A 23869-nucleotide genomic window follows, 5' to 3' on the forward strand; every position below is an offset into this window, starting at 1 on the left:
GGGGGGGGGGGGGGGGGTGGCAGTAGTTATCTGATTCTGCTTCTCTGAATAAGGAGGCTAGCAGAGAATAGCATACCCCAGCAAGAATTCAGACAGCTAGCAGCCTAACCCCCGTTTCTTCTCCTTATGTATAGAATGCTTTCAGGGGAAGCTGTGAGACACTCTGGACTGAGGACTACTCCAGTGCCCTTCTGCTTCAGCCCAGTGCTAAGATGGGCCCCTTAGTGTAAATGACCTGATGAAGCTAGAACAGCAAGATCAGGGTAAAATGCCAGGGAAGCATGGCCTAGAGAACCTGTTCCTCTCCCCCTGCCTGTGCTTGCCTCCTGAGATCTACTGAATGAGCTGTGCTTTGCACAGCAGAGTCTTCTGCCATCCAGCTCACTGTCATTACTGGTAAATATATGACCATCAACAGCACTTAGCCCAATATCCTGGCCTTGTTCAGTTCCCTGTCCCACTTGTTCTCAACTACTTGTTATGCATCTTGTTGGCTCCCAATTTCTGAAATGAAGATAAAAACAAAACTGAAAATACCCTGAAGCAGTTCTGCCAACTCCTGGTTTTTCCATTCGCTTCCTCTGATAGCCATTGGTTTGGGGAGACTTCCCTTTCCTGCTCCAGGCCGTGGGCCTAATCACAATAGCCCCTGGCGTGTTGCCCATCAGATAATAAGGCTGGCTCTCTGCAAGCCATAGTGTGGATTGGAAAAAGTGAAAGTCTCTGGCTGGAAGTAAAAGCTTAGAAAACCTTTGCTCTTTTCCCTCTCCTGTTTCTTTGTTGCCTTTGCATGGGCTACTTCCATCCCACCTGCAAAACCAGAAGATAGTTCAGAGGAGCTAGTGAAGGAGGGGATAGGTATGAGGAGGATGCTGAATGTTTGATCTCAGGGAGGTCTCACCCCAGACACTCTATAACAGATGGGGAAATTCATCCTGTTTAGGGATAGTTTGGACCAATGTCTGAGATTTCATCAATAAGAGTTTTTCTTTCTCTTTAATCAATCCCTTTCAGGAGATGTTTATTATTTGTTCTAGGTAAAATATATAATATCTTTTCACTCCAGAACACATTGACCAGGATTCAGTTGCACAAAAAAAGTATCCATTTTAGGCAAAAAAGATTTAGTGCACATTCTGCTCATAGAATGGACCATTGGGAGAGTGAAAGAAACAAGCTCTAGGTTCCAATGCACCACAGAGCTTCTCTTTCTTCTATAATTGGAAAGCCACCAGTCCAGAAGCCCTGTGCCTCTTGGTTCTGGTCCATACCACATACATACACAGGGATCCCTGCACTTCTGTGACTGTGTCCAGAAACAGTAGGAATGACAGGAAGCCTCTAAATCTCACACAAGTGTATTTGTTTGGCTGAACCTAAAAGGAGTTTTAGAAATATAACTAGCTAAATAGCTTTTGAAGAGCAGGAAGAGATACTAGACAGAATGGATCTAGAGTGTAACTCATACCTGCTATATAAGTTGAAGGAAATAAATGAGATTCTGCCGAATTCCTACTATGAGGTGGTGTCATATAGGTTACATATGCCACCACATTTATGACTTCCCCGAATCATAGATACTTCTCTCCATTTTTTCAGATGAGAAAATTTAAGATGAGAGTTTAAATCAGTCAGCTAATAGGTTAGCAAAGCCAAGTTCATGTAATCCCAAAGCTTAGGCTTTCTTTGATACAACTTTCTTACCTTAGGGTTGCCTCTACTACTGACATATGTTACCAACATATGGACTGAATTGCCACAGAACTTGGGGACTACCAAAATGTTATCTACAGCCAAAAGCAAGAATCGGGCACAAATATTAGCAATATTAAATGTTCTGTGTTTTGGGACATGACAAACAAAGCTTAAGAAAACCATCCTTTTTTCATGGTTGCACTGGAATTTTGTGATACAGTGGTGAGGGAAGTGGCCAGGTATTTTGGTCTTTGACATCTGGGCCACTTGGGAAGTGCAGGCATTTTCTTTTACTTGGTCCATATTTCCCCTCCCCTCCATTGGGTCTTTGCCTCTGGGTTCTCTATTTGCCACATGGCATTTTGTATCCCTGACCCTCTCCTCATGAATGATCATGGACAAAATAACTTTGAATCTGAGCTATATAAAACATGGTACTGTGTTTCTCCTGTATTGTCAAGAAATTCCCATACTTGTTGGGCTTTGTGGCACATCCTTTGGTCCCAGTGACTAAGGAGATTGAGGCAGGAGGGTTGCGAGTTTGAGACTAGCCTCAGCAATTTAGGGAGGCCCTAAACAACTTACTGAGACCCTGTCTCAAAAAGAGTTGGAGATGTGGCCAGTGGTTAAGTGTCCTGGTTCAATCCCTGTTACCAAAAAAATTATAAAGGAAGCCATACACAATGGCACATGCCTATAATCCCAGTGACTCTGAAGGCTGAGGCAGGAGGATTGCAAGTTCAAGACCATCCTGCCTCAAAATAAAAAAAAAAAAAAAATTAAAAGGACTAAGGATATAGCTCAGTGGTAAAATGTCCCTGGGTTCTATCCACAGTTCTGGGAAATAAATAATTTCAAAAAGGGCTGGGAGTGTGGCTTAATGGTAGAGTGCCTGCCTAACATGCATGAGGTCCTGGTTCCATCCTAAGTCTTGTGAAAAAAGAAAAGAAATCCCCACACAAGCCTCTCCTGTGCCTGCCAGAAGACTATCACATTTCCCCATGGAAGGGATATCCATCCTCATGGGGGGCAGTTCCAGGAAAAGTTTTGCCTTTTGCTCCTATATTAAGCAGCATGCCTGCCCTTTTTGGAAATGAATGTCTCAAAATTACCTTGGCTGACCTGCATTGAGAGTCACAAAGCCTGTTTTCTAGCCACAATCCCGCTGCTAAGTCACTATATGACTTTGGGCCTCAGGTTCTCCTTCCGTGCAGTGTAGGTGATAGTCATACACCTCTGCTGCAGGGGTATTGTAAGAGTTAAATGAGAGATAACAGAGTGTTGAGAGAGAAGAGAATTGCCTAGCCTGATTTCATTGCTCTGTTGGTTTCCATCTCAACATCCCTAAATTTATACTCAGAGCTGGTTGAGTTTCTGCTTGGGCTTAAGAAATCATGAACAGATACACTTCATTGGGCTGTTTGAGATCATGTGATAGGAATGGTTCAGGTACTGCTTTACCTCGGAAATGGTGGCCTCTAACCTGTGATGACATGTTGAGTTCCTATTTTTGGAGAAATGTTTCTGGTAGCTGCCGTGGAGTCAGGTGAGGAAGTCAGATTATTGAGGGCCTTATGTTAGCCTTCCTGCCCAATATACATCCTTGGATTGATGCCTCCAAGAAAGAGTTGGAAATTTTGTTTGTTTGTTTGTGTTTTTGGTAAAGGGGATTGAACCCAAGGGTGCTTAATCACTGAGCCACATCCTCTGCCCATTTTATCTTTTATTTTGAGTCAGGATCTCTCTAAGTTGCTGAGGCTGTCCTTGAACTTGCAATTCTCCTGACTCAGCCTTCTGAGTCACTGGGATTACAGGTGTGCACCATCACGCCCAGGCTCAATTGGAATTATTATTTTTTCTTTATTTTTTTAGTTGTAGGGGGACACAATAACTTTATTTTATTGATTTATTTTGTTGAGGATTGAACCCAGTGCCTCACACATGCAAGGCAAACACTATACCACTGAGCTACAACCCCAGACCAGAAGTATTCTTGATGACAAATTTATCAAGTGTCTTCTACATAATTGAATAAGCTATAGGTCTGATCAACTGATATCATATAGAATAATAAAGGAGTCAGTCTCTTGATGAAAGAATTAAGCTTCTTAGATGCTGTCTCAAAGAGCAACCCTCTGCACCATTCTTTTTCCCTTATGAGGGCCCTTGGGATAGTAGAAGGAGCCTCCCTGACTCAGGGAATTTTGTTGAGCCCCAGCAGTTTGTCAGGCCCACTCTCCCCTCCAGGGTGTTCAAAGAACCTAGCTGGACTTATTAGCATCTTCTGCAGGAGATATACCACCTCTCCTTCCAGAGCACAGTCAGTGCTCCGTATATCCCAAATTTTCCTTCTGAAACTGATTTCTATCAAGAAAGGAGGGAGTTGGCATTGGCTGTTCCCCCACTTTCAGAGTAGAATGAGTTAGATTCTTCCCCAAGTCTCCAGGCTACCATACTTGTTCTCTGTTCCTTAGCCATTCCCACAGAACATCTTGCCTGCAGCTCCATTTCAGGAAACCTAGTGCTATAGCTCTGAACTAGACTGGAGAAACCGGTCACTGAGGAAAGTAGCCTGCTTCATTGAGGATTTTAACTTCTGCTATTCCCAGTGTCGGAATTGCTGAGTTATGGGGGAGAGGTGAGGAGTATAAGATATGAATATGGGGAAGGATATGGGGAGGGCTGTTTTGATTCCGATTTTCTATATGACTGGATAAATTTGTTACCTGCTTGGTGATCTTAGAAAAAGAAAAAATTGGGGCTGGGGATGTGGCTCAAGCGGTAGCGCGCTCGCCTGGCATGCGTGCGGCCCGGGTTCGATCCTCAGCACCACATACAAACAAAGATGTTGTGTTCACCGAAAACTAAAAAATAAATATTAAAATTCTCTCTCTCTCTCTCTCTCTCTCTCTCTCTCTTTAAAAAAAAAAAAGAAAAAAAATTGCAAAATTCTAGTCTCGCTTTTGTTTCCTCTGATTATTGAAAGTAGAGAGTCAATCAGAAAAGGCTAGGGGTAGAGAAATCTGATTTCCCAGACTCAAATCCCTTATGACAGAACATTGCTTAATGATTTCTAAAGCATCTCTGTACACTTGTCATTCTATGATATTTGAATGATAAACTGTTCCATCTTACAAGCTGATGTAAGTCCACACACATTGGCTTTGTGTCCTCTCACCTGTAAAATAGGGATGATTTCTGCTTCCTAAAATTATTTATATTTTCCTAAGAAATGTAAAGCTCTCTGAGTTCAGTTGCCTCCTCTGTTAAGTAAAGCAAACGCTTATGTTTCAGGATTATTGCAAGGATTAAGTCAAGAAACAAATGTAAAAGTACTATGCAGAGTGCCTGACTTAGAAAATGTTCCCCAAACCTCTGTTATATGGATGTTGAAAATCAAATGAAGTAATTACTATGAATGTCCAACAGAAAGTAAAACATTAAGATAATATGATTATTCATAGTAGTTAGGAAGGATAGAAGTGGTAGATCTGAAATAGGCAGCCCCTTGCTGCTGGCCAGAATGTCAGGGGGCCTTCTTACCTGATACAGATATAGAACAAGTAAGGGGAGCCGCAGACTGGGGGAATAGGGCAGGAGAAGGAGATGCCTAGGTATATCCAGTTACCTTTCCCTGGATCCCAACCCAAAAGTACTGCTGGGACCCAAACAAAGCTCAAGAGAATTAAGCTGATGTACAGTAGACCACCGTTTTGCTTTCCACAATTTTATTTACCACTAGTCAGTTGCAGTCAGAAAATATTAAATGGGGAATTCAAGAAATATGCAATTTATAAGCTTTAATTTGCACACCATTCTGAGTAATGAAAAAAACCTTGCATTTTTCTGCCTGGGGTATGAATCTTCCCTTTGTTCATATGCTACCTGTTAGTTACTTATAACTATTACATTTTAACATTGCTTGTGTTCCAAATAACCCTTATTTAATAATGGTTCCAAAGTACCAGAGTAGTGACATTGGCAGTTTTGTTAGACTATTATTATAATTGTTCTATTTTATTATTATTATTAACCTCTTACCATGACTGATTATAAGTTGAACTTTATCATGCATATATATACATCTAGGAAAAAACACGGTATATGTCAGGTTTAGTATTATCCAAGGCATCAGATATCTTACTGGGGGGTCTTAAAATATATGCCCCAACCATATATGAACAGACATATAGGAAACTACTGTATCAATCCTTTTTCTAGGTTCTTTGCAGAATGGGAGGAAATTGTTTTGGTGCTCTATAGGGAGAGAGAGAGGTATGGCATTATAAAGGAATAGTCATATACATGAATAAGAGAAAATACAAAGCTGGTCTGATTGTCAACTCAAAATGATTTTCCAGGGTTTATTCTGGTTCATGTTTTGTTCTAAGGTTCTTAGTTAATGTATGTTCTAGCGTATGCTCCTTTTTTTTTTTTTTTGTATTGGGGATTGAACCCAGGAGCACTCTACCACCGAGCTACATCCCCAGCCTTTTTTTTTTTTTTTTAATTTTGAGACAGGGTCTCATCAGGTTGCTGAGGCTAGCCTGGGACTTGCCATCCTCCTGCCTCAGCCTCTCAAGTAGGTGAGATGATGGACATGCACCACCACACCCTGCTTGCTTCCTATTAGGAAGGACTTTGCCTTGAGCAGCTGGAGCATGCTGGGCTTTGGTGCCATAACCCAAGTCACAGCCCTGACCTCTAGGTCTCAGTATCTCAAACTGGTCCCATGCCTGCTCCTCTTGAGCCACAAGTCCTACGCTCTGTTGTTAAAAGCTTTGTTTCTGTGCTTTAGGCTCTCAAAACCCTGGCCGAAGCTCGCCTCCCCCTGGCTATGTGCCTGAGCGGCAGCAGCACATTGCCCGACAGGGATCCTACACCAGCATCAACAGTGAAGGAGAATTCATCCCAGAGACCAGCGAGCAGTGCGTGAGTATGGGGGCCCAGGGTATGCCCATGGACTGTGTTAGACCAAGGTTATGACCAGGGGTAGTACTCAGTGGGCACAGTGTAGACCGCAGGGACTTGAATCCCATCCAATAACTCTTTTATAAATCAGGCTTTCCCAAATATTAGTTATTCCTTTCTAGGAGCCAAATATTAATTCTTGCCAAAAATGAAGTTTAAACTACCTACCCTTGGTCTTGGGTGAGTACTTGACAGTTTCCCTCTTCTGCAGTCCTCTCGCAATCCCCTTACATTACACCACTTTGCTGTTTATGATGATCTTTGCAATGCCTATCTTCATTTCCGCACAGTTTTTCATTAGCTGTGTTTTAGTTTTGCTATATCTTGATGAAAGGTAGAAAGTAAACTATATCCAAATCACCTTTTAGGATTGATTAAGAGTGACCTTCTGTGAAGATAAATAGCTGTGTTAGTTACCTATTACAAAATAACAAATTCCAACAAACTTAAAATCTTTAAATGACATATACTTTTATTGCTTTAGTTTCCTTGGGTCAGTTGTGACTCATTGGTCACCTTGGGGGTTTGTCCACTATGATGGTTTACCCATTTTAATGACTGGCTTTTTAATCTTGGGGCTTACTTGATGAAAATGGCAATGTGACTTAGTGAACTCAGCAAGGGTGAGATCTCTGGCTTCATTCTGGTCTTTTAAATGAGTTTGCTTTAATTACAAAGAGAAAGATCTGCTTTTATAAGTTTCTGGAATTTGGTTTGAGAAGGGGAAATTTCTTAAGGGTAAAATGTCCAACAGAAGGGCCAGTACCATCACATGTAGAATTTTACAACAACAATTCCTGTAACTTTTCTTTTTTTAAGAAAAGAGACTGTATAGTCTATGAGAAGCCCTTTATACTCTTCTCCCTTCTCTACTCCTGCCTGCTAGATAAATTCATGTTTGGAACAGTGACTTGGAATACCTTTAGCTGCAGATTTTTCCTAGGCATTTTACTAACTGCCCCGTTTCTCTAACCATTTTTCTTCTGCACACCTGCTGTTCTTAGAGGTGACTGAGTATGAAATCCCAGAGATTGCCAACAAGCTCCATTGCCTCTGTTTCTGTCTTTCCCCATGGAAAACATAGGAGAATTTGACTCTTATTGATTACAGACTTTTAGAAAGAGGCTGCTGGAAACTGTCAAGGTCCTACCCCTGGTTCCCACCCCTTTAGCCAAAGCAAATTGCTTCTAGTAACAGGCCATTCAAGATAAATCTACTTCACAGGGACCAAAACAACATAGTATATAGTGAAAAAAATATCCCATTGGGACTTTCTTAAAAAGTGAAACTAAGATAAGTTTATTTTGTTTTTTCTTTAATCAGATTTAGGTAACAGTTGCATCTATTTGCTGATTTTTAGAATGAACAAAGCATGATTCATGTTAATTTTTTGGCTTAATTTTTCTGACAGAAGTTAGCTAGCACAATGTAACTTCCTTCACTTCCCCTTTGACTTCTGTAGCACTATCATAACTAGGGTCATTGTTGCAAAAACATTCATGGGACTCAGCAGTTTTTCTCAAGGCCTCTTGAACCTTTGGTGTATTTCTCCATCACACTTGCTGTGTTGTTTTACTCATCCATTTTCTCTTTTCGGTTACTTGATCGAACTTTACCAAATATACACTTGCTGGATTTGGAGCAGTTCTTTCCCACTTTGGGAAATTTTGTATCCTGGCCAAATTTGTAATTTTACTTTGCAGTTAATTTGCCTTGATAGGCAGATTTTTAAAAATCATATATGATAATATGACCTAAAACATTTGAAATTATGGATGGGGATGGACCCTAGTATGAAATGGGAAAAGAGATTTCAGTTGGAAACAAATTATGTAAAATCTTATGTTATTGAATTCTCATAATTCTAATATTTTCTTCCCTGTGTGAAGTTTAACTTTGGAGCTCAGGTAATGCATATAGTCAGTCCTCTACCTCTGTGGATTCCATGTCTATAGATATGGAACAGATTCAACCAACTGCACAATGAGTATATTCTGTCTGTACTTATTATATATAGACTTTTCTTTCTTTCTTTCTTGGTACTGTGGATAGCTCTATTTTTTTTGTTTTTGAGACAGGGTCTCACTAAGATGCTAAAGCTGGCCTCAAAATTGCAATCCTCCTGCCTCAGCTTCCCAAGTCACTGGGATTAGAGGCAGGTGCCACTGGGACCAGCATGGACTTTTTTTTTCTTGTCATTCCCTAAACAATACAGTATAACAATTATTTATGGAGTATTTACATTGTATTAAATATTATACATAATCTAGAGATGATTGAAAGTACATAGGAGTATATATATATATATGGATAATATGCTAATACTGTGCCATCTTTTGTAAAGGGACTTGAGGATCCTCAGATTTAAAAGGGAACCTGGAACCAATCCCCAGTGGATGTCAGGGAATGACTATACTGTGAAATTGAAGACCCCATAGCCACCTCCGCTCTGTAAAGAGAAAATGAAGGGGAGGACCTTCATGAGATTAGTTGGTGGGGGTGAACTATTATGAAGGTTTTTTGTAACTGCATTAGACCAGGGTCCAGAGAAATACTTCAGTCTATGTAGACATCTATTAACTCTGTATTGGAACTAGGAGCTGGGAGATTGTATTCTGGTACCAGCTACGCATGGACTAGTTTTATGACTTTAGACAAGTCTCCTAACCTTTCTTTGGCTACAGTGCTCATCTGTGAAATGAAGCAATGCTTGTTTTCATAAATTATGAATTATGGAGTGTAAACAGAAGCATTAGGGTCCCACCCAAACTCACTGGAAGCCTCTGCAGGGTAGTACCATCTCCAGTGCCAGGCACCAGTGTTGATAAGCCAAGAAAGTGCCAACTAGAGAAGCTGCGTCTCTGCTTTGCCCTCCTGGCAAGACTCCTTGGGATGCCAGCCAAGCATTTTTCTCCCTCCTGGAAACTTGCCTTTCAGACTACAAGGGAGAATGGTACCTTACTAACCATTCTTCCCACTGTATGGGGAAACAAGGGCACTTTCATATTTAAACAAAAAGACCATGTGCTGGCCTCAACTGGGTTATAAAGCCTGGGTCATCTGGCTGGCTGGGATTAGGGTTGGGACTGTGGTTTTATTGTATGACTTGCCTTACAGATGCTGGATCCCCTGAGCAGTGCTGAAAATTCCTTATCAGGAAGCTGCCAATCCTTGGACAGATCAGCAGACAGGTATGGGGCTGTGGGTAGCTTGAGTGTTATTAGATGGGCTTTTTTTATTTTTTCTTTCTTTTTTTTGGGGGGGGGGGTGCGGTCCTGGGGATTGAACACAGAGCCACTTAATCACTGAGCCAGCTACATCCCCAGCTCTTTTTTTTTTTTTTTTGTAGTAGCAGATAGACAGAAAACTTTTTATATGTTTAATATCACGCAGTACTAACGATCGAACCCAGTGCCTGCCTAGGTTTATTTATTTAATATTTTGAGATAGGGGTCACTAAGTTTCTTAGGCCCTCGCCAAATTGCTGAAACTGGCCTCAAGTTTGTGGTCCTGCCTCAGCCTCCGAAGTCTCTGGGATTATAGACATGTGCCACCACACCTGACCAATGCATAGGCATTTTTTGAACTGATGGGTTGAGGAAGTAATGTTCGCTAGTGTGCATCTATGATCCAGCCACAGATTGACAGGCCCAGTGTTAGTTTTTTTTGTTTGTTTTGTTTTTAATATTTTATTAGATGTTGATGTACCTTTATTTATTTATATGTGTGCTGAGAATCAAACCCAGTGCCTCACACATGCTAGGCAAACACACTACCACTGAGCCACAATCCCAGTCCCAGGCCCAGGGTTAAAACAGCATGCATCTAGGGAAGCCCTCTCCTTAGTTTCCCAAACACCTTGAAAATGTTTTGCTTGCATAATAAAATGAATATAACAATAGCCTATAAAATACCAGTTCATTTATTAAGTGCTTGTTGTGTTGTTTTGAGTGCTCTACATGTTTTGATTTGACTCATAATACTTGCTGCTCTTGGGCGTTTGGGGTCTTTATTGTAATCTAGACTGAGAAACAATGGGCTGTTGAAGTTTGGGGAAAAAAACGAGATTCTCATCCATGGGTTTACTTTGGTTTTAAATGTTTTTTTGTCCAAATGTTTCTGGTGGAATAAGAAACAGGGATATGATAATTGGAAAACAACATTCTAGGAGGAAATGTGTTCTCCTTTATATAGAACATGGCTCTTAGAGCTGGCCCCAGCACTGATCCCACTGCTCCCTTATCTCAGCCTTGTTTTGGCCACCTCTGACTGGGTTTAGGGTTATGGTTAGAAGCTAAGGAGCAGGGGTTGGGGTTGTGGCTCAGTGGTAGAGTGCTCATCTAGCATGTGTGAGGCACTGGGTTCGATCCTCAGCACCACTTAAAAATAAATAAATAAATAAATAAAAGTAAAGGTATTGTATCCGTCTACAACTTAAAAAATTTTCAAAAAAAATGGAGAGCAAGTTTAGTTTTTTTTTTTTTTTTTTTTTTAATTTGTGTATCTGATTAATTGTTTATGTGGGTACTGATCTTCTGACTGTGGCCAAATTTGACCTGAGCACTGATAAGTGTGATCTTCCTCTAGATGTCATAGAATGTAGTCATAGATACGTGTTGATTCCAATATATATCCTTGATTGGGGCTTGCTTTCCAATCAGGGTAGCAAGAAGGCACAAGTGAAAGTGCTAGGAGTCCTCACTGGTTGAGGGCTCTGCCAGGACAGGGACTGACTCTGACTTTGGACTATCTTCTGAGCTTTGGGATAGGAAGAGAGGACAGAAGGTCTGGGGAAGAAGAAGGCAGCCCCCAAGTCACTGTCTTGAAAGTTCTGACCTATGACCCTTTCAAAAAGTACTTGCTTATCAGTCAGGGAAAGGGCTATTCAGGTGGATGCTGGGAAAGATAGCTGAATTTACCTACTTCCCTGGTTTTGGGTATTTCTTCCAACCTTCTTTTTTATTTTGTTTTCTCCTTGTGAATGAAACCCAGTGATTTGAACTGACTTCATTGAGGTCTGGCCTGACCTGAGTTCAGAGCTCTTGTCTTCCCTTTTTGGGAAAGGGCAGACCTGGAGCCAGATAGACCTGTATCCAATCCCAGCTCCAGCAGATATTTCAGTAGCTTCAAATAAGTGCGTTAACTTCTTAGTTCCTCAGTGTCCCTCTCTCTAGAATAGGATAGTAATGACTAATTGAAAGGAAGATGCTTGGTATAACTGCAGGAACACAGACTTTGGAGTCACAGATGTGGATTTGAAGTCTAGCTCTGTTGCTTCCTAGCTGTATCCTTGGGGAAATAAATAAGAATGTTCATACCTAAACCAGTAGGGTGTCTGCGAAGACACATTGCCTACCTTGCAGAGTTATGAGGGTTAAATAAGAAAAAGCTCACTCTCTGTAAACTATGCTGTTGTTATCTTTGTTACTACTTGGGCCAGGGATTCTCTTGCAGCTCTTCACCTGTTACATAGGTGGAGAAAAAGGCCAAGAAGGTAAAGTAAAGGGGTATGCAGCCAAGGTGGAGCTCAGCAGGACTGTCATTTACCACCCAGGGTCCTGTCACATTTGGGCCTCTGACAAGTGAAGAGTGGAGAAAGCAGGGGACTAGACTAAGGAAAGGGCTACTTCCCTCCAGTTCCTCTTTCCACACCTGTGCACATGGGAGGCACTTTGAAGAAGAGATGATTTAGATGCCCTTGACTTCTATTCTGCCTTCTGAGCTGCACTGGAAGTACACTGAGGTCTATTTTGTGATTCCTTTTTGCTCTCTCTAGCCCATCCTTCCGGAAATCAAGAATGTCCCGAGCCCAAAGCTTCCCAGACAACAGACAGGAGTACTCAGGTAAATTCCACAGAGCCTGGGTTAGCAAAGCAGGGGAGTCTTTGTGGGTCCAGAGAGTTCTGAGTTGGGAAGCCAAAACTGTGTAGACAAATTTGCCTGGGCTTACTGCTCTAGGGTCTTGAATGACCTGGGACTTAAGTGGCTCACTCACATTGACCTGCCCAAAACCAGTGACTCCCTTGTTTTACTTAGATCGGGAAACCCAGCTCTATGACAAAGGGGTCAAAGGCGGAACCTATCCCCGGCGCTACCACGTGTCTGTGCACCACAAGGACTACAATGATGGTGAGTGCGCCTCCATGCTGCCCTCTGCTGGCTGCCTCACAAAAGACCATGCTTAATGCTTTGCTTTGGAAAAGCCACCACTAGTGGGTGGGACCTGGGTACTCCAGGATCTGTGTTTTCCATTAATCCTGGGAAATTGTGCCTTAGTCTTGAGTCAAGAGAGACAGAAAATAACCAGATAAGGAGTATTGCATTTTCAAACTAAGTAGCTGCTGCTAGGAACTCCGTCTTTTTGTCCATGGTGTACTCTGGAGTGCCGTCTCTCCAATGACCTTTTCTGCATCAGCAGCAGACACAGCAGAGCTGTGGCAGAGGGGGTCGGAGTAGGATGCTGAGGAGAAAAGAGACTTGTGCTGGGGATTGGCCTTATCAGTCCCTGTCCCCACTCCCTATGGCCATGGCTCCCTGAACCTGGCTACTTCTTTATTTCTGCTTTTGTCTTGATTCTCAAGGTGCTTGGGACAGCAGTCTTTCTGGCATGAGTCAAGTGGAAGGGCAGACAGGATAGACCCAAGCCAGTGTTGTCTATCACTTCTAGCTGGTCTGCACTTTCTATCTTGTGGCCAGAGGTCTGACTTGCTCTACTCTGGCCCCTTATCTTTTTAGGCAGAAGAACATTTCCCCGAATACGGCGTCATCAAGGCAACCTGTTCACCCTAGTGCCCTCCAGCCGCTCCCTAAGCACAAATGGCGAGAACATGGGTCTGGCTGTGCAATACCTGGACCCTCGTGGACGACTACGGAGTGCAGACAGCGAGAATGCCCTCTCTGTTCAGGAGAGGAGTGTGCCAACTAAGTGTGAGGAATGTCCCTGGCTAGGAGAAGACTGTCAAGGGTGCTCAGACAAGCTTCAGGGTTGGGAGGACAGCCAGGCCACTAGGGTGTTTAGGCTCAGCATTCTGCTGCTCTGGCCCATCCTTTCCCCACAGGGACATCCTTGGAGAGAGCAGCATACCCTGGATCTTAGGCCTGACTCCACTGCTGTGTGACAAGCCATTAATCTCCAGCCTTTAGTTTTTCCGTGTTTAAATTGAAAAGCATGCTCTTAATCCCTGATGTAGTAAGGTATTTGGGAGCTTTGAAAGTCATGCAGAAGAGCATTTGACCATAAGTTTAGCAAGTCCTCTGTTTCCCAGGACTCTGATCTTAAGCTCCCTTTGATGAGGGCTCTGGGTCTACTTCAGATGGGGTACTGAAAGAGGTGATGGTGCTGGGCATGGGGGAACCTAAGCCAGAGGTCTCATGATCAAGTGGCTAGAGAACAAGGAGGGTCTCCATAGACAATGTGCATAATATAACACTCTTTTCCAATGTTCTCTTGTAGCTCCTAGTGCCCCCATCAATTGGCGTCGGGGGAAGCTCCTGGGCCAGGGTGCCTTTGGCAGGGTCTATTTGTGCTATGATGTGGACACAGGACGAGAACTTGCTTCTAAGCAGGTCCAGTTTGACCCGGACAGTCCTGAGACAAGCAAGGTACTGCCTTTCCCATTCTCTGACCTCCAGTTCTCCAGAACTCTTTCAATATAAGTGCCTGTCTTGTACTGCACAGATTAATAGCTCCAGGTGCTACAGGTTGCCTCCCCCCATCACTCTTCCTCCCAAGCTCTCTTGCTATCCACCCTGGTCCTAACTATGGGGTGAAGAGTTGATGGTCCAAGGAGCACCAAGCCCCTCCGGGAGGATCTAAGGCCATCTCATAGTCCCATGCAACCCAAACAGAGGTGATAATCATCGCCAGAAAGGGTACTCCCTGTCCCCACTCCCCAAGTACCTTTCTCCACTTACTTGGGCCAGCTCTAAAGGAGAAATCATGTGACTGACACCTCAATTTGAATAGGCAAATACAATAGCTACCTTAACTAAGCCCCCACAACCCCTCCTTCCTTCTCCCTGTCTGCCTTCCTCCAGGCCTGGGAGTGCCATATCCCAAGGACTGGCCAGCATTGTGGCCAAGGGTCAGACAGCGAACAGGCCTTCTTTTCTCCATACGAAGTTCCCAAGGCAGATCCCTGTGAAGCACAGTCTAGGGCAAGCTGAGTGCATCCCAGGCAGGCACACCCAATCCCCTAAGTGCCTGGGTGACCACTGGCCCTTCCCTAGGAGGTGAGTGCCCTAGAGTGTGAGATCCAGTTGCTGAAGAACTTGCAGCATGAGCGCATTGTGCAGTACTATGGCTGCCTGCGGGACCGTGCCGAGAAGACTCTGACCATCTTCATGGAGTACATGCCAGGGGTATGTGTGCCTTGGACATATGAATCTCACAAAAAGGAGCCTGATCTGGGGTGAGGCCTTGGGGAGTCACTCTTGACCTGGATCTGACCTCCTGGGGCTCCAGAGGTTCAGGGGAGCTAGGTAAGGTTATGGCAGGACCTGGATTCAGGAGAACCTTACCTGTGGCTATAGTAAAGGTGTCAGGTGAGAAATGTCCTAGCCTAGCTTAACCCAAGGTTGGCGCTTGAGGTCTGGTTCTTGTCCAGTAAGCACAGACTTCACCTGAAGCAAAGGTCCCTTCTTCTGCATGTGGGTCATCCATTGCTTGAAGGAAGGATTGTTATTTATGTTTTTCTCCAAGCTGCCTGGCAGCTCCTGTCAAAGTGCCCAGCACATCACAGATGGAGCTTGGATGAATCACTGCTTTGCTACAGTGCCTGGGGCCAGGAAATAGCCTTGCCCCCTCCCACAGCCATCCCCTGAGGGGATTCCCTGTGACTCCTTGTGACTGCTAGGGCTCAGTGAAAGACCAGTTGAAGGCCTATGGAGCTCTGACGGAGAGTGTGACCCGCAAGTATACCCGGCAGATCCTGGAGGGCATGTCCTACCTGCATAGCAACATGATTGTTCACCGGGACATCAAGGGTGAGCAGGGCTTAGGCTGTACGGAGTCTTCAAGTCTACCATTTAGTGACTGGGTGGGCCAACACTGAACCATTTTGAACTTTCTGTAAAGTGGGATCCCCAGTTGCTTCCTCAGCCAGCCATGTGGGATTAATATGAAGAACAGTTGAACAATTTGGGGAAATACTTTAGTCCAGTGTTAATGTTGACCACGAAGACCTGTGACTTCACACTGTAAGTTTGAGGCTTCCCTTCCCTGTGTGCCCTGTGCAGCTTATGTCAAATTCAGTGTAGCTCCCACCCTCCATAGCTCTCTGTGACCTGGAGGGAGGATGATAGAAAATAGAAGGGGGGGCCAAGGTGGAAGTTTCTGCTCTTCCATGCTTTAGGAGCCAACATCCTCCGAGACTCTGCTGGGAATGTGAAGCTTGGGGACTTTGGGGCCAGCAAACGCCTGCAGACCATTTGCATGTCAGGGACTGGCATGCGTTCAGTCACTGGCACTCCCTACTGGATGAGCCCCGAGGTCATCAGCGGCGAGGGCTATGGAAGGAAAGCAGATGTATGGTGAGTGCTGGGACATACCAGGACTCTGTCTCCCTGCCTGGGCTGTAGTCGCTCTGAATTGGAAATGATTTGGGGAACCTTGCATGTGAAAGGAGGGCCTGCCTTTTGCTGACTGGTGCACCCATGGACTAGGCTCCTTGTATGCAGCGGTGGTGGTGTTTGCAGTAGCACAAATAGGGTGTGTTTTAATTCCAAATAACAAATCTTGTTAGTGCTAGAAATTTAAGCCATGGAAAAAGTATCCTTGGGTTTGCTGAACCCCTTGAGAAGCAGAATCCACTCTGAAGACGTAAATCTGTCTCTAAACAAAAGCAGACTTATGCCCTTTCTCCTAGTGCTCAGATGGACTTGCCTTTTTTTTTTTTTTTTTTTTTGAGAATTTTAATATTTATTTTTTAGTTTTTGGCAGACACAACATCTTTGTTTGTACGTGGTGCTGAGGATCGAACCCAGGCCGCACGCATGCCAGGCAAGCGCGCTACCGCTTGAGCCACATCCCCAGCCCTGGACTTGCCTTTGCCTGAGTTTATTTCTATTTTCAGAAAGGACCTAGAAGTCACAAGAACTTTTCTTGAATAGTTATTGTGGTGGGCTTAACAATGGCCCCCCGTGTCCTGATCCCTAGAATCAGTGAATGTTACCTTATATGGTAGCAGGTCTTTGCAGCTGTTAACTTTAAGATGGAGGGGTTATCCTGGATTATCCAGGTGGGCCTGGCATAATCACAAGAGTCCTTATAAAAGGGGGTTCAGTTGGTGCAGTGGCACACTCCCATAACTCCAGCTACTGGGGAGGATAAGGCAGAAGGATCAAAAATAGTCTGGGCAATTTAGCAAGATCCTGTATCAAAAACAAACAATAAAAAAAAATTTTTTTTAAAGGGCCAGGAAAACCTGGATAACTTGGCGAAACCCCATCTCAAAAACTAAAGGGCTGGGGATGTAATTTAGTGGTAGAACACTTGCCTAGCATGTGCAAAACTCTGGGTTTGATCCCCAGCACTACAAAAATTAAAAATAAAGAGGGAGGCAGGAGGTCAGAGTGGGAAATAGGAAGTGTGACAATGAAAATACAAGGCTGGAGTAAGCCACGCAGGTGCATGAGCCAAGAAACACAGGTGGGGCTAGAGTGTAGCTCATTATAAAATACAGCACATGCTTGGAGAGCACAAGGCTCAGGTTGATCTGAGTGTATACACACATGCGTGCATGCATTACACACACACAAAGAAAAAGAGAAGTGCAGGGGGCCTTCTTTAGAAGCTGGAAAGGTGAGGAAATGAATTCTCCCTTCAAAAGCCTCCAGAAGGAATAAGCCCTGCTAATGAATGCCTTAACTCTAGTCTGGGGAGACTAATTTTAGATTGGTGATCTCCAGAACTGGATGATAATAAGTATGTGTTGTAGTTATGCCACTAAGTTTGTGATAATTTGTTACAGCAGCAATAGGAAATTAATATAATTATCTTGGAGGTTTGGGGTTTTGTGTGTGTATGGTGCTGGGGATGGAACCCAGAATCTCCCATGTGCAAGGCAAGCATTCTAGCACACATTCCCAGCCCACTTGGAGCTCTGTCAGTGCCCAGTGGTTCCTTTTTCTCCAGTCTGAAGAAGTAAGTACCCAGGTGAGTGATTTGTGCAGGTTGATGAGGCCTGTATGGATAAGAGCAAAGAGTGTTTCAAAGTTTTATGGTCTTGGGATTCAAGGAGTCTCATTCCTCAGCTTAGCACATCCTGCACTTCAGTGTGATCTGAGGAAGGCACCTCCTTTCACAAAGGTGGGTGAGGCAGCTGGGAGCCTAGAACTGGCCAAGGGGTGACATGAGATTCTCTCTCCAGGAGCCTGGGCTGCACGGTGGTGGAAATGCTGACAGAGAAGCCACCTTGGGCAGAGTATGAAGCTATGGCCGCTATTTTCAAGATTGCCACCCAGCCCACCAACCCTCAGCTGCCTTCCCACATCTCTGAACATGGCCGGGACTTCTTGAGGCGCATTTTTGTGGAGGCTCATCAGAGACCTTCAGCTGAGGAGCTGCTCACACACCACTTTGCACAGCTCGTATACTGAGCTCTTAAGGCTACTGCTGCCGGCTGCCCCGTGCTGCACAGGTGGGGGCTGCTGTGGGGCGCAGTGAAGTTGCTGCTTCTCCCAGACCAGGCTGTGGACCTTGGAGCTGCAATCCAGCCAGCGTTTGTCTGTGCCCCTTCTGCCAATGGGGCTCAGCTAGGATGGGATGGCTGTAGCCTCAAGGACTGGGAGCCCCCAGCCTGCCAGACCCAAGAGCTCCAGTGTCTTAAGCTCAGTGTGGAGGGAAGGGGCTGGGAAAGTGTGTAAGGCAGCTGCGGGCCCTGCCCTTGGGGTTGTCCTGACACTGCCGTTGACTGGGAAGCCTGGGGTGGGGGGTACAGGACTGACTCAAGGGTATGAATAGTGTTATTTTCATTCAGAGTGTTATTTTGTTTCTCCTCCCAATGTCTGGAGATCACCAGGGTGTCTCTGGGCTGGATGAGCCCAATCAAGCCTGAGGTAAAGCCCAGTGTCCCACAAATGAGGGAAGACAGAGGCCCAAGTCAGTTTTGCCAGTCCTAGACTTTACCAAAGATGAATGAAGCAAATGTTATGCTGCCTTATTCAGGGAAGGAGGAACATATCCTGCCTGCCCCCATGACTCTGCACCCCCAAGCAGGAGCCTGAGACATGGCTGCCCCCACTGAGGGGGGAGACCCAGTTTTATCAATGCAATTGTCTCTGTTTTACAAGTTGGAGTCACTCTTATGCTGTATCCAGTTTCTAAACTGGAGACTGTGCCCTCTGGGTTCTGAGTACCCCTGTGTGAGCTTGGGCTTTGGGCTGGATTCTAAAGAGTTGATGGGATGACCTTTGTGCTTCTGGCCTGGCATGTTTCCTCACTGAAGCAGAGAGGAAGGTGGACAACTCAGTGGGCCCAGCAAGGCTGTTCAGGAGAGCCCAGGGCTTGTCTCTGCCTGTCAGTCATGTCCCTGCCAGGCCAAGCCCACTCCATCTAGTAGAAGGGAAAGCCCATGTGCTGCAACCAGCAGTGTCCAAAACCACCAGCTCTGTTCTTCCTTAGCCTTGCCCATCCCTGTGAGGTCTCAGCCTCTTTCCCTTCTTGTTCCTCCCCTGAGGGAGGAATGGCAGTGGGGAGCCAGTATCTCCAAGCAGCTTAGAGTTGGCCATATTTACCTCAGCCTGGGCGCTGGTCCTTTCTTCCGGCCCCTCCCCTCCAAAATGTGCCTATTGCTAGAGCTCCTCCCTCCCAACACCCAGTTTCCTTGGGAGTTATCATAAAAGAAAGAAAGGAAAAAAAAAAAAAAAAAAAAGCTAGTGCCCGTGGATGGGCATCTCCAGGGAGCTGGGGATTAGCTCCAGGCAGCTCACTGCCAGCCATGCCCACTACCCCACGGGCACAGAACAAGCCAAAGCCTTCGTTGTATGTTGACGATGCACTTTTATGAATGTAGTTTCTATCGCTGTTTTTAGCCTTTTCACATCATGTAATGTGAGGCCTTGTACTTGTTAATTTATATCTCAGATCATATTTGATGGTTTTTATATATCAATTCTAGACTGTTACAGGTGATGGACGCCTCAAGAGAGAGAAGAGAAAATGAAAGCAGCTGGTTTTGCAGAATGTGTGTTGCACGGTGCCAATTGGGCCTGGGCCCCCTTCCATCCCTTTTCCCCTGGGGCCTCTGTCAGGCCACCTTCTACCCATCACTGCCCTCTGAGGCCAGTGAGCACACATGCTCCTGCCTCTACCTCGGCCCTTGCCCAGGGTGGGGACTGGCCCCTCATCTTGACCAAAGCTGCCAAGAGGCAGCTCGGCCTCTCCAGGACTCCATCCTGATGGCTGTAGCACTCCTTGGCCCATACCCTGTCCCCAGTCCCCCATTTCCCAAGAGGAAACAGAGCATGGTGCCACTGATGAGACTAAGTGAGACGACTCTGCTACTCTGCATGACCCAGGTTCAGGCTCTTACAGAGCCCTACCCCTGGGGTCTTACCTCACAGGGATTATTTTTTAAATAAAATTTTAAAACAAGCCAACAAACCCTGCACTCCCCCCAAATCAAAAAAGACCGACTTTTGTGCCAAAAACTGTGGACATGCTGGATCAGCATCCTCAGGACCAAGCTGTTGCTTAATTTTATTTTTTTTTATTATTAACTAATCAAGATTAAAAATTCTTGGACTCTAGGATGGCCTGGGCCCCAAAGTTCTGGAGGGCAGTTTCCTTGCAGCCCCAGGCTTGCCATGGCAAGGGGCCATGCTACCATTTTCTCACCATTCCATGGGGTATGTTTGCCTTGGCCAACCCCACACATAAGGGCCAGTTCGCGTGCTGCCACCTTCTGCCCCTCTTGCCCTCCCAGCTCTGTGTGTCTGAATTGTGGATTGTGCAGAAGAACCTGCAGCCATAGTTATTTGACTGTATCTTGACTGAGGGCTTGCAGTGCAAAGCCAGGCCAGTGTCACGCATTACTTACAATAAAAGGGATCATTTATACCAGGGGGGTCCTGTGCGATGCTTTTGGTTGGGGGAAGTAGGTGTATGCCTGGGAGGGGCTGGGGATGGCACCTAGTAACAAGGTGCCTCAAGCAGGAGAGAACTTGATGCCAAGAGGGGCCTTGGCATGACTTAGTTAGGTACCACTGTTACCTCAGTGTGCCCTCCTTCCTCCACTCCCTCTCCCTTTCTAGGACCTCTCCTGAAAGTGATAAATTAGGGCCAATTTACTGAGGCGCTGTTGGCCTTTCTGACCTAAACATCACCAGTGGCTTAGTTCCTGGGACCCTCATGGCATCTAGTAAGGTCTTCTTTTGAGGCTCCCCTTGGACCCATCCTGCAGGGCATTATCAGAAACCACCTCCAGCATCTCTCCTTGGCTCAGCTGCTGCTGTTGCTTAACTCTGAGCAGAGACTGTCCTTGTCCCCAACAGAGGCCTCACTATAGGAAGTTGGGCTTTCCCTGAGTGAGGCTCTTAACAGCTCCCAGGATCCAGGCCTTGGGTGCTGTTGGCTTACTAAGCATTGTGTCTACTTCCTCAAGGAGCAGTGCTTACCTCAACAGAGCACAGTGGCTCATCTGTCACCAGGAATTGAGACCAATTCCTACACACTGCTTATTAGTAAGTCGAGTTGTATGGGGCAGTGGCAGCAAGTCCTAGAGGTGTCTATCCTCTTGCTCCACCACCTTATCTATCCCACAGGCAGTTTGGAGAAGTCAGGACAGCTGGGTCTGCGCAGGAGAACCCAATCTTCCAAGATTGCCTTGTTTCTCTGCTGTACACTGTCACCTCTCAGTGTGCCTGGGCTCTCAGAACAGCTGACAACCTCTCCTTGGATGACCTGGTAGGGGTAGCTGTGGTTGCCCCACTCCCCAGAACATAGCAATAAGAGGGGCACAAAAATGAGGAGGGACAAAAGGAAACCTTTAGCAACACTTGCCAGGTCTGTGGGTTCCCACCATTCCATGCAGATTTCCAAGGCAAAGGAATAGGATTGGGGAGCTGCACAGCTGGGAACTGCCCATAGAAAGGGGTTAGACAGACTCTGCTGAAGGGTTCTGCCTTGGGCCCTGCCCCCCAGGTGTAGCAAGGCAACCAGATGACATTGATGCTTCTGGTTCTTCTCTTCAGAACAGGGGTGTGGATGTGAGGCCATGGGCTTGGGAAGTCAACCAACCCAAAGATCAAGGGAGAGTGGAGTTGCAGTTACAGAATCACACTGTTTGACCGTGCGGCACCCTGGCTGAGCAGAGAGCACCCCTTTTCTCAAGCAGTTTGTATTTCCTTGACACTGCTGCCCCTCCATCAAAGCCAGGAGTGCTCTGGGCTAACCCTGAACCCCTTCCCCTCCCTGTGGTCAATGGGCATCCTGTCACAAGAGCCCCCACAACAGGCCACATAATAGAGTCAGGATCTGTTTAAACATGTTTAAAACAGGGTTATCACAACAGTCAGAAGGCAGAAATGAGGGAGAGGAGGGGGCACGGCTGCTGCTGGCCCCCGAAGGTCTCAGAAGCGCTCAGCCTGGCGGGGACTTTAGCTTCATGGTGCAAGGGGGTCCTAGCCCCAAGGCAGTGGGCCCTGCCTTGCCTTCTACTTCCCTATTCCCTCCCCCATCAGCTGCTGTGGCATCCTTGAGGTCCAGCAGGTGACACTCTCACTCTCCTTCCTCCCAGTCTGTGGCTCAGGACCAGGCTAAGGGCAGAGGTAGATGGGGAGACATGGTGGCCAACATGGCCCAGGTGGCAGTAAGGGAGCTTGGGACCCTGAGGGGGGCATGCTGACTCCTTGCTGGAGAAAAGGCACCTAAAAAGGGAAGCTGGGCTTGGCGGCCATGTGGTGAGGTGGGGTGGGCTGAAGGAAGCAGGGTGAGCAAACCCCAATCCTGGTTCCCACCCCTTGACCCCCACTGAAGGAGAAGGAAGGAATCCTGGAGCAGAGCCCTGCCCCGGAACCTTCTGCCTGAGCAAGCCTCCCCCTTCCCACCCTGCCCCCTACTCAAACCCAGAGAATCTTTTTCCCGCCCTTCCCACCGCCCAGTTCCAGGCCCTCCGCTGAGGGAGTGGATGGTCAGAGGGGCCTCAGGCTGTCTTGGTGCGGGGGTCCACCTCTTTGTGGGCCCAGAGCTCCTTGTGCTGTTTGCGGCCGAATCCCTCATCGTAGTTGCCTTTGCTCTTAAACAGCTGCTGAAAGTGGGGTTTGCAGTAAAACTCACCATGCAGCGCGGCATAGCTGCCCAGACTGCGGAAGCAGAGCATCAGGGTCAGGCGGGGTCAGGACTAGAGGCAGGGCAAGGGGTGGGCAAGGCAGGGTCGCACCTGAGCTTGGTATGGCAGTGCTTGCAGCAGAAGCAAGAGTTGTGGAAAATGAGCTTGTCTGCCACCAGCCGCTCCATGGGGTACACAGTCTTCTGGCAGGCGGCACAAGTCTCCTTCACCTGGGCCCGCAGGCTGAAGGACTGTTTCGAGGGACGCTCAGCCAGGAGCCTGGCCAGCGCCCACTCCTTCCTCCACCCTCACCCACCCTAAGGGCCCTACCTTGGAGCGCTGCACAGCGCTGTTGCCACCGCTGCTTTTGGCTTCCTGAGAGACAGACAGTCAGGGCAGGCTCTGAGGCGGCCCAGCCCAGACCTAGGGGCAATCAAAGAGGGGGCAAAGGGTGCCCGGCAAACACACAGCTCCTCTCCCCTCGCCCCTCCCACCCGGCTGGTCACCTACATGAGAGGGGGTGGCCTGGGCGGCTCCCGCAGCCTGGAACATGGCTTGTCGGAGGTGATGGAGGCCCCAGGCAGAGACGCGGCACCGGCTGGGTTCTGCAAGGGGAAGTCAGTCGATGGGGCCCCACGAGCCTTCTCCAGGCTGCAGGGTGGGGGTGTTTACAGGCAGGGGGCTGGGGGGCTGTGGTTGGGACTTTCCCTAAGTCATTTCCTGTTGCTCTCGGTTTTGCCACTTCCGCCCCTCACCCACCCTCTTGCCTGCCCGTCCCCCACGCTGCTCCCCAAGGGGCAGGGGTCCTGGAGTGGAACCATGTGTGGGAAAAGAACAAAGTTATGGGGCAGCGGCCGGGCACAAAAGGTCCCGCGCAGCCTCCTCGTGCGCTCCGCAGGCTGGGACCCCCTCCTGGGGTGAGGGGAGGTCAGGGG

General features: G+C 46.6%; 2 protein-coding genes across 3 annotated transcripts in view; one reads left to right on the forward strand and one right to left on the reverse strand.

Moving 5' to 3' along the window:
- Map3k3 (mitogen-activated protein kinase kinase kinase 3) overlaps positions 1-20725 on the forward strand; it is a 74387-nt gene extending 53662 nt beyond the window's left edge. For both annotated transcript variants that reach the window (XM_015504794.2, XM_048798134.1), the window contains 10 exons: positions 6494-6627; positions 9784-9857; positions 12443-12510; positions 12703-12795; positions 13402-13593; positions 14120-14268; positions 14896-15027; positions 15522-15651; positions 16020-16197; positions 18036-20725. In XM_015504794.2, coding sequence (XP_015360280.2) covers positions 6494-6627; positions 9784-9857; positions 12443-12510; positions 12703-12795; positions 13402-13593; positions 14120-14268; positions 14896-15027; positions 15522-15651; positions 16020-16197; positions 18036-18264 — 1379 coding nt within the window. In that variant the 3' untranslated portion in view covers positions 18265-20725. The remainder of the gene's footprint in view (positions 1-6493; positions 6628-9783; positions 9858-12442; positions 12511-12702; positions 12796-13401; positions 13594-14119; positions 14269-14895; positions 15028-15521; positions 15652-16019; positions 16198-18035) is intronic.
- A 1415-nt stretch (positions 20726-22140) lies between these two features.
- Limd2 (LIM domain containing 2) lies at positions 22141-23863 on the reverse strand. The gene is made up of 4 exons (XM_015504795.2): positions 23445-23863; positions 23265-23309; positions 23046-23185; positions 22141-22968 (listed from the first exon to the last, which is right to left on the reverse strand). The coding sequence occupies exons 1-4, from the start codon at positions 23484-23486 to the stop codon at positions 22809-22811; spliced, it is 387 nt and encodes a 128-aa protein (XP_015360281.1). The 5' UTR covers positions 23487-23863; the 3' UTR covers positions 22141-22808.
- Between the last annotated feature and the right edge of the window lie 6 nt (positions 23864-23869).

The sequence above is a fragment of the Marmota marmota genome, unplaced genomic scaffold (assembly GCF_001458135.2).
Source record: "Marmota marmota marmota unplaced genomic scaffold, marMar, whole genome shotgun sequence".
NCBI lineage: Eukaryota > Metazoa > Chordata > Mammalia > Rodentia > Sciuridae > Marmota > Marmota marmota.

Coding starts and splice junctions, on each gene's coding strand:
- Limd2 (XM_015504795.2), bottom strand. CDS start 23,486: ATGTTCCAGGCTGCGGGAGCCGCCCAGGCCACCCCCTCTCAT. Junction 23,310..23,444: donor CCCAGGCCACCCCCTCTCAT/GTAGGTGACCAG, acceptor TCTGTCTCTCAG/GAAGCCAAAAGCAGCGGTGG. Junction 22,969..23,045: donor CACTGCCATACCAAGCTCAG/GTGCGACCCTGC, acceptor CTGCTTCCGCAG/TCTGGGCAGCTATGCCGCGC.